Source organism: Toxorhynchites rutilus, chromosome 1, assembly GCF_029784135.1.
Source record: "Toxorhynchites rutilus septentrionalis strain SRP chromosome 1, ASM2978413v1, whole genome shotgun sequence".
NCBI lineage: Eukaryota > Metazoa > Arthropoda > Insecta > Diptera > Culicidae > Toxorhynchites > Toxorhynchites rutilus.
In genome coordinates, this window is record NC_073744.1 from 9,158,228 (window position 1) to 9,168,444 (window position 10,217).

Here is a 10,217-nt window from a genome sequence, read left to right on the forward strand (position 1 = left end):
CAGCGATGAGGCACATTTCGAGCTCGGTGGCTATGTGAACACCCAAAATTTCCGTATATGGGGCTCAGAAAATCCACACGTGATTGTTGAGAGGCCATTGCATCCGCCAAAAGTCTCTGTTTGGTACGCATTATGATCTGGTGGAGTCATCGGGCCGTATTTCTTTGAAAATGATAATAGAGATAGAGATAATAGAGAGAGAGAACAAATGAGGACGGCGAGACGGTAACTGTGAATGGTGAGCGCTATGGCCGCATGTTAACCGATTTTTTTTTTTGCCACAAATTGAAGATATGGATACGGATGTGGTTTCAGCAGGACGGCGCCACGTGCCACACAACACGACCAAACATGGCCATATTACGAACGAAATTTGAGGAACGCATTATTTCGCGTTTTGGTGATGCCAATTGGTCGTCCAGATCATGCGATTTGAACCCGCTAGACTTTTTTTTGTGGGGTTATGCGAAAGACCGTGTCTATGCCAACTCTCCGCAAACTCTTGAACATTTGAAAGACAACATTCGTGAAGTTATGACCGAGATACCGCCCCATATGTGCCGAAAAGTCATCGAAAATTACACGTTCCGGATCAAGGTGTGCGAGGAAGCCGTAGGTGGACATTTGAATGATGTTGTATTTCACACATAATGGCATAAACCAAACTTTAATTTGACTTTAATTTGAATTTTAACGTTTCATCGAAATTCGAATTCTAAGTGTGTTTTATTTCAATTTACTTTCGGAATTTAAAGTTGGAAAACCCTGTATAAACAAGCGACTTATATAAAATAACAGCGTAGTTCTACGTCAACAATGCGGTCGTATCTTGGACACAACCTCCTATAATTTTTTTTTTTTTCATAACTTCGTTGCCTCTCAAGGTCGATTTTCGGCTACCATTATACAGTATACCATATATCGCAATAACGATTTTGCGTAAAATGCGTTTGAAATCTCTTTTTCAATTTCGTAGAGTGACCCCTAGAGTGCCAATGGATGTATGGTGACCCTCGAATTTTCAAAGCGAACTTGATTAAAAATGTTGATTCCCACGAAAAACTACCCTATGCAAAATATCAGCTCGATCGGACTCCATTTATTAGTGTCGCACAGCGGTCAAAGTTTGAGTTTTTTGAAAACGGAAAAATCACCCAAGGCGGGAGTAAAGGAAATTGGGGTCTCCGAAAAAAAAATTTGATGCCAAATGTCTTCAAATTGCACGAAACGTCGAGATCTAGTGTCATCGCGAAAAAAATTTTTTGTCAAAAATCGACACTCTGGGACTTGGTCGTTTTCTCGGAATACGAGGCAAAACGTATGGTTTTGGATGCAAATGAAAATCGTCATAACGATTTTTTATACGGAACTCCCTAGGAAATGTTGATTTGCACGATAAAATACCCTCTGCAAAATATTGGCTCATACGGACTTCATTTACTATTGTCGCAGATCTCAAAATTTTAGTTTTGACGTAGGACTACGTCTTTTATTTCTATACCGGGGTGTAAAATCAAAGTTTCGAAAACGAAAGCGTTACGCCGGAGACCGAGATTTTGAGCGTTAATAGCTCCTAAACAACCGAACGAAATGGTATGATAAACACTTCATTCGAAAGATAAAATGTCTACGCGTTATATACTTGTTACTTTTTGATCCAAAAACTTGTTTCAATAACCTTAAAATTGCTTTCAAAACAGACTATTGAAATCATCAATCGGTATACAAGCGAGCGCCGCTCGGAAATCCACTCAGTTATAATTGAACAGCGATTGGAGCATGTTGTCGCTGTTGTGGTGAAGCTAACTTCGTTTATCATGAAAGGAATCCATCAGGAGGAGAGTGATGCCACATACGGTTCCGCTTGAGACATCGGAGCAGCCACCACACACACATACACGCGCGAAACCATTTTCGTTTGGTTGCCATCCAGCATCGAGAAGATTCTGTCATCGTTGCTGAAAAATAATCCACCAGTTCCCTTTGGAATTGCAAAATACAGTCATGCGAAAGTGTTTACTCTAGTATTTTCTATCTATATAACACTGCAACAAAATACACTTGGTTTTGTGATTTTTCAATCAAGCAATGAACAGGTGGTTATCGAGTGAGCATCAACCACTGGTGGACTTCGAGTATCGAGGAGAATCTGGAAAGATGCTATTGTTATCGTTAAGTGCAATTAACACGAAAGCCTCTGAAGATTATTCTTCCCCGCCAATAGGATATTTTCGGTTCCAATATTGGATACGCGCGCAACGGAAAATGTTTCACATCTCGAAAATCATATAATTTTCAATCGATTATTGCTCAGTCGCTGAAAGTTTCAAACTCAGAGAATTCATTTGCCTCTGGTTTTCCTTCCTAATTGTCATCGTAAAGCACACCTTCTCTCGATTCAATCACGGACAAAAAGCATACTTAAGCGATACTCTTAAAAAATGAAAAATACACACATTAATTTTTCGTGAGGACATCGACAACATCGTTACTGAACGAACTGAACGAAGGGGGATCGAAGGATTCATTACCTGGCCTGACCTGTCCTGAAACGCATTCAGTTTGTTTGGAACTATGAGGGAGGGCAAAAAGGCCGATCCATCAGACGGAGAAGAGAAGGCGACCAAGAGAGTATCAGCATCGAAAAACATCGGAGCAGCCGCCATACACAAACATGCACGCGCGGAACTATTTTCGTTTGGTTGCCATCCAGCATCGAGAAGATTCCGGAAAGATGTTATCGTTGCTGAAAAATAATCCACCAGTTCCCCTTGGAAATGCAAAATACAGTCATGCGAAAGAGTTTATTCTAGTGTTTTCTATCCATATAACACTGCAATCAAATGCACTTGGTTTTCTGATTTTTCAATCAAGTGCGATCAATCAAGTGGGCCACGTATTTCGGCAATTTATTGGAGGTGCAATTAATCTTAAGAAGGAATTCCCGCTCTACGCGCACTGGCAAACGATGTTTACTCAACAATTTCTCAGACGAGAAATGGGTGTTGTGAGAAAGGATGAGCGAATGTAAATGAGTAAAAATTATATAAGCAATTCTAAGACATTTGGCATCCTTTACTCCCCCTAATTCGATTTTCAGAAAACTAAAATTTTGAAATCTGCGACAATAGTAAATGAAGTCCGTATGAGCCAATATTTTGCAGAGGGTATTTTATCGTGCAAATCAACACTTCGTAGCAAGTTCCGAATGAAAAATCGAGATAATTATTTTTATTGGCACTTAAAACCATACGTTTCGTCTCGTATTCGAAAAAGTCCCAGAGTGTCGATTTTTGACAAAAAATTTTTTTCGAGATGACACTAGATCTCGACGTGCAATTTGAAGACATTTGGCATCAACATTTTTGTTCGAAAACCTTGATTCCCTTTACTCCCGCCTTCACTGATTTTTCGGTTTTCAAAAAACTCAAACTTTGACCGCTGTGCGACACTAGTAAATGAAGTCCGATTGAGTTGATATTTTGCATAGGGTAGTTTTTCGTGGGAATCAACAGTTTTAATCAAGTTCGCTTTGAAAATTCTAGATGGCCATTTTCATTGGCACTCTAGTGACCCCCCTATATGGAAATCAAAGACGTAGTCCTACGTCAAAAGCTTCCATCAATGTTGGCCAAAAGTGCTAAGCATTCCATAAAAGTAGCGACCATCGATATGTTGAGATACAACAACGATAGCATACCTGCAGTTGATATCAAATTACGTTGGGAATGAATTTCGTTACTTTTGGATCAATGTAGAATAACAGTGTATGTAACCACTTGGTTCTTCGCTAAATAATACATCGCTAGAACTAAAACAGGTGCACAACTTGTATATATCAAACAACATCTCGTTGCTCCCTTTGAGGAAACGTGGTTCTTTCTAGCTCAATTCTCGTGGTCACATACGAGTTTGATTAAAATAACTCTTGCGGCAATGAATATTGCTCACCATGGGTAAAGTCCCCCGGCCGAGGACAGAAAGTGTCGGGATCTAATTTTCACCGGGTCCTTATTGCATAGCCACAAACACAATGGCGATGCAAAAATGCCAGATCAAGTTAAAGTAATATCTGAGATTATGGCGGACTCCCAACTAATTTGGGGGTCACTCCTACAAGCACAATGGGGCTTACTAAGAGAGAACTGCGGACCTTTTTTGGTAAAAATAATTATATGGGAGCCACGTAATAATAAATCAGTCTTGTATTTTAATTCTCGTTTCTTATTGTAACTTCAAGTTCAAGAATCGAGACTTTTTGAAATAATGTACTTTCCCATAGCCAATGTCACAGAACGAGAGTGATTTCATAATTCTTTTCTCAGATGAAAGACTTTCCAACATTGATTCGGTGTCAACATTGATGAAATTCCAAAAGATTGAATATGTCCCAGATATGGTAAAATATCATTTCAGCTTTCATGTAACATTTTCTGTGATGAGGATTATATTACCGCTGATGAAGAACCGGATGTTAGGTGATATAAACCACGGAAAAAAGAGCACCGGCGTAACTTTTCATGTATAAGATAGCTTCTTTTTAAATATAATAATGCTTCACGTTGAAAACACGTTTTCGAATCCGCAGGATACAAATGTTCCCTAATTCGTAAGTATTTCACTTGCCCGACTTTCGATCAGCAGCTCCATAGACGTGATCGATGCCATCCAGGTGTCCAACGTGGTTGCCATCGCGGCCACCTGCTTGCGATCCAGCACCCTCGGCTGTACCCAGGTCATATTGACCACGCCGGCAACCTCATCGATGGCTCCTTTCACTAAACCCTGTGCCAGCGCTTTCATGATAAGTATCTCCACCTCTTTGATCGGCAACTTTGCTTCCTTGGCGATCTCTTCGAATGTGATCGTGCGTTTGTTTGCCGGTCGCTTAAAGGTCATCTCCATCAGGCAGAGTAGGGAGATTTTCTGACGCAGTTTCACCTCCTGGGCGGCCAAATCGGCAATCGTGCTCCATTTCGGTTTCATTTGTTCAAACCTTTAAGTTTACATAAATTTTTAGAGTGAAAGCTAGTTGAAAAATGGATTATATGATTACTTGATAATGTCCCCAGAATTGAAGGCGCGTAGCAATTCCACCAGCCACTCATTTTCACTTCCGTTCAGTGATTCAAGGATTGGGTGAGCCAGCTAGAGAGAAATAATTGACGGTGAATGATCAAATCATATTGAAAGCGCAGAAACGTACCAGTTCTCCAATATTATAAATTCCCTCGCCGAGCAGTGCGGCCAATCCGAGGAAGAATGCCTGCTGTGACCATTGATCCTTCGGGTATGTATCCATTGAACAACCCAGAAACTGTAGTCCGCAACGGTAATAGTCACTATGCTGTCCTACAAGTCTGGAAGTAGATGAGATTAATTCCACTCCTCATAAAATAAGCTCAACATTTGTAATGTTCTATATGTGTATAAATTCAAGTGCCCGGATATGATCTTACCTATAATAATTTGCTGCCAGCATATAGTATTTGCCATGAACCGGTGTGACGTTACCAGCTTCCTCCAGAATATCCTTCAGATCCTCAATAATTTTCTTCGTCGCATCGAGTTCATTCAAGTGCTCCAAATATATCTGTCCCTGGAGAACTTTGCACATCCAGACCGCTTCATCGCACACCTTCACCTTCTCCATGAGCTTGTCCAGAAACAGGACAGCTTCTTTTTTGTCGCTGATGAAGGATATGACCACCGTCAAGATTTCCACCAGCCCATACGGATTGATTCTGTAAATCAAAACCCTTTAGCATATTGAAGAAACTACAATCTTGATCCCTTTACTTGGTCTCGAAAGATGAGATGAACTTGTGATACAGTGCAAGCAGGGCATCCTCGTTCTGCAAGGCAGGATTCTTCACAAAAGTGTTCAGCTTAATTGTTAGTTCGTTCCACAGCCTGAAAGAAACCATTCAAACATGAAACCCAAAGAAACAATGAAAACGGCACACCGAAACTCACTTTTCATTATACAGCTCCTCAATCTCGGTCCATTCGGAGGCAAGTTCCTTATCGGTGGATTTCTTTTGCTCCGCCAAATAAGTAGCGACGTTTGCAGACATGGTTTATCGCGACAAAACACTAAATATCTGTAGCAATTTACCTTAAAATCACCTAATTCACCCAAAAACAATCAATCGGCTTGCGTGATTCTGCTCTTTCTCTCGCTGTTTGCTGTGCGGTTAAAGTTGTTTGACAGTCGACGATGAGTTAGCAACAAAAGTGACGTTTAGTTTGGAGCCGAACCATCCGACGGTGGTCACCACCAGGGCGGCGCCACTGTAAAGGGACGTATTGCACTCTGAAAAGAATAGCCGCAGTTGTGCCCACTTAAGCCAAAATTAAGTGGTTTAGAGATCTGTATCTAATTGGACATACCGAGGCACCACTCAGTGTCGCATTAGAGGCGATTAAGACCTATAACTGAACATATCAACAAACACAACACAATGTGAAAAACAAGTTCAAACAGGAAAACCACTAAAAATCTCACAAATAACCATTAGAAAAGTGTGCAAAATACATAATCTAGTAAAATGGTTGGAAACACTTCTAAAAGTTTATCGTGTTGTAGAAACAAAGGATGTTTACAAAAATGTCAAATTAAAGGACCAAATGTCCAATTATTCGTATCGCATTACATGTCTGTCCAATTAGCTAGATGTCCAAGTGGCAAATCACCGTAAAGGTAAAGTAAAGCCGGGTTCAGACGGTGCGAGTAAGCATACGAGTCGGTCTAATCACCCAGCAAACATTAAATCGTATAATTTTGCACGTGCCAAGTCTTACAAGAAATCCGAATAAATCATAATCGCATATAATATCAATCAAAGTATGTATCGTGTATTTGAAATCGCATAAAATGTAAAAACTCGATTTTATATACCATTATCAAATTAAGTCGCATAACGTTATAATAAACATCAATTTTATGATGTACATTGTCGTAAAATATATTTAATCCGCATCATATGCGTATATTACGCTGATGCAGTTTGTGTGTCGTATAAGCGTATAATTTAAATCGATTCAGTACTGTAGTAAATCGTGTTGCATGCTGAAGAAAATCATGAAACAGTAAATCATATTAGATCCTGATAAAGGACATATTACATCATATTGAAATGTCAATGAAATGCTGATGCACTCGAAAGTTTTAACCGCTGGTGGATGATAATCCAGACGACCGGAGTTCGAACCCATATCGGAGCAGTTTTCACCAAACATCAATCTGTGTCATTTTAAACATTCATATTCCACTCCCAACACAAGTCAATCAAACAATTATTATTTCTACAAACATAAATACTCATATATAAAAATGGCGATTCGTGAGGCTATAATAAACATTTCACGAAAATATTTTGCGCCATTTGTTTTTTTTTCTATGTCTGTAATAAATCGTATATGATTATGGCAAAAGTCGCTATTATAGCCGGTCAAAGTTGCATATTCGTCCAAACAAATTCGGTAAGCATTTGCCATGTATGTATATGGCCTCCACTTTTGCATGCATATGCCAGTTAGGCGCATTATATGCCAACCAAATTTTAGGGCATATGATGTTATATATACGCTTGTTATGCAATTTAATGTTTGCTGGGCAGTTACTGCAGTGCAGCTACTCCTACCGTGTGAACACATCATGCCAGTTAGTGTCATGTCTAATCCGGCGTGCGAGCTTCTTCAAAGTTTTTTGAATTCACTCGCACTTGCATCAAAAACAGTCAAAAACAGAATTTAGCGTTCGAATCAGGGTTGCCAAATGTAAAGAAATGTCTCTATTTTTAAGATATTAGAAAATATGCGAAGATATTTATAGACTTGAAAATTATTGGAAAAACAAATAAAATCCTCATAGTTTCTAAATGAAATCGTTGTTATTTTGTTTTGCACGCTGGCGGGGCACGCTTTATTTTTGAAATAGTTTTCTTGAGAATTTCTAATATAGAATAAGGCACAATTTTCATTCAAAATTCACTCACAACTTTGCAAAGAAAGTATTGTTCTAAAAAACAGAATACATATTCGCTTTCAAAAAGTACATTTTCATTCATTATTTAAATTTTTGACGCATTTGACGTATTTTTACCACCTGCAAATCTACTATCATTTTTATTGCACCAATTGGTACACGAAGCTGCTGGCAAGGCGAAATAAATAAAATTTAAAAAAATCTTTTAGGTTATCATTTATAGCATAACATACTTCCGGAATTATCTTAGCTATGAATGTTTTCGAACGATACGAACGATCTGAACGATATTCCAGAAGCAAGGCACATCAATGTCCTTTTTTCATTTCACTCTTGCAGGTATAGCATTCCTCATGAGTGTATCTTGCCGTTGTATTTTTGGTCCAATGAAATCCAACAGTGTTTCCACTAATTGAGGTGTTTTTCTCAACACTGCTATGTACTCTAGAGGATCATCATCGTAGAGTTCCTTCAAGATTTTATTTGTTGCTCCTTTGCCTTACATCCAACTCCTGGCCCAAATCCTTTTGCCTTTCTGCTTTTTCGGATAGTACCTTCAGTTCGAAGAAATTCAGCACAAAGTATTTTTATACACGGTCAGCGTGTATTTCGCGATAAAATTGTGCAACTAAATAAAATAAATGCAATTGAAAACCTGAGACGAGTACTGTCAATAGAGAAGTCGATTTCGGATCAATCATCTGTCAAATTCGGACCTGATTACTATTTCTGACTATTTGATGGACATTTGAAAAATCATCTGGCATCCCTGGTAAGCCAATGCTGTAGTATCTAGTTTCTCGTCAGCAGCTCACACTGTGTGAACGGACAAGGCGAGTCAACCAATTGTCAAGCGAGTTCACCGGGTCAGTAGCTGCTCATTCTCAAGTCAGCTACTAGCCTAGCAACGTATAAATGGGTCTTAAAGGTAAGGTAAAGGTGACCGTACACTGTTCATCCGGAGGTCAAATATTTGACACTTTTTGACAGATAAAGTTTCAAATTAAAGATCGAAATTTGGATAATGATTGAAATTGGTAAAAACATTATTTTGTTTACCCCTCTTCAATTATCAACAGTGACAAACAATGCTAAACATCGAATGTAGAAAAAATTCGACTGAAATATTCAAGGTAACCTAACCATGTACCGACCTAACCACAGACCGGAAAAATATTTTAGGCATTCAATAACTGAATATTTACCCTAACCCTCCTTTCCTTCCTTTGCGAGTAATTCGTCCACTTGCTATAAATAGTAGAATAAGTTGAAACGTAAATACATTATAGATATACGAATAGATTTAGGAATTGAGTGTTCATCAACATTGTTACAATTTCCTTATATCCCATCCTTCTCCTAAAAATATGTCACCTTTTAAACTTGAGTACACCGCGAGTAATCGGTTTTTCACCTTACTAACCATAGATGTAAGAAAATTGTTTACATATATAGTTTTAATATTATGTTTAAGAATTCGGCTCCTTTAAACTTATGTAACTGAGCCTGTAAAAATAAATGAATTAATAAAAAAACTGAATATTTGCTTTCTCGTGTTTTGTGTCGAATATATTTGATCAGTACATGTTGATCAAATTTTATCTGTCAAAAAGAGTCAAATATTTTGCTTCGGCCAAACAGTGTATGAGCACCCTGAGCACCCTAAATCTTCGACAGGTTCTACTTGGAATTTCGTGCAGCTTTATAACTTCATTAGCTTGTTCCAGAGACCTCAATGTAGATAATAGTTAATAGAAAAATCCTGGTAATAGTTGCAGAAAAATCCTGCGATGAGCTTCCGAAATTGAAGAACAATCTTGGTTGAAGTTTACAAGCGATTTTTTTTAAAGCTGATGAGAATTCAATTGAATTTTTCGATACAAGCTGCTGGAATTTCTGGAGCTTCTAAAAAGATGCGGTATCGGATTTTTTTCTTGATGGCTCTTAAGTATATAGGAGTGGTTCGATGATTGATAAATTCATTTTAAATATAAGAAAACAGTATAAGGTAGACATGGGATTTCGACAATGAATTGAGTTCATTCGAGTTACCCAGCCCAAACTAGTGAGTACGGTCATGGAACTTCACCTGCATTCACAAAATAATTTTCAAATTCTTCTCGAATTTTCTGCGCATCTTCGGAAATACATGATGTACCACTCCTAACAGGATACGAATTTAATCCCAATCAGATTTGAGGAACCTGTGAAAAATTCGAAAAATTAT

General features: G+C 38.4%; 1 protein-coding gene across 1 annotated transcript; it reads right to left on the reverse strand.

Annotated features, from left to right (window-relative positions):
• Positions 1 to 4,515: 4,515 nt before the first annotated feature.
• On the reverse strand, positions 4,516 to 6,217 carry LOC129778139 (26S proteasome non-ATPase regulatory subunit 13). Its single transcript, XM_055784871.1, has 6 exons — positions 5,977 to 6,217; positions 5,800 to 5,913; positions 5,460 to 5,744; positions 5,207 to 5,360; positions 5,057 to 5,148; positions 4,516 to 4,996 (listed from the first exon to the last, which is right to left on the reverse strand). Exons 1-6 carry the CDS (start codon positions 6,075 to 6,077, stop codon positions 4,603 to 4,605), a joined length of 1,140 nt encoding a protein of 379 aa, XP_055640846.1. The 5' UTR covers positions 6,078 to 6,217; the 3' UTR covers positions 4,516 to 4,602.
• Positions 6,218 to 10,217: the final 4,000 nt, after the last annotated feature.

What these genes read in the sequence shown, in the direction of transcription:
- LOC129778139 (XM_055784871.1), bottom strand. Translation starts at nt 6,077, where the DNA reads ATGTCTGCAAACGTCGCTACTTATTTGGCGGAGCAAAAGAAATCCACC. An exon ending in CTGGCAGCAAATTATTATAG is followed by an intron (nt 5,361 to 5,459) that starts GTAAGATCATAT and finishes ATCTACTTCCAG; the next exon opens with ACTTGTAGGACAGCATAGTG. An exon ending in TTTATAATATTGGAGAACTG is followed by an intron (nt 5,149 to 5,206) that starts GTACGTTTCTGC and finishes ATTTCTCTCTAG; the next exon opens with CTGGCTCACCCAATCCTTGA.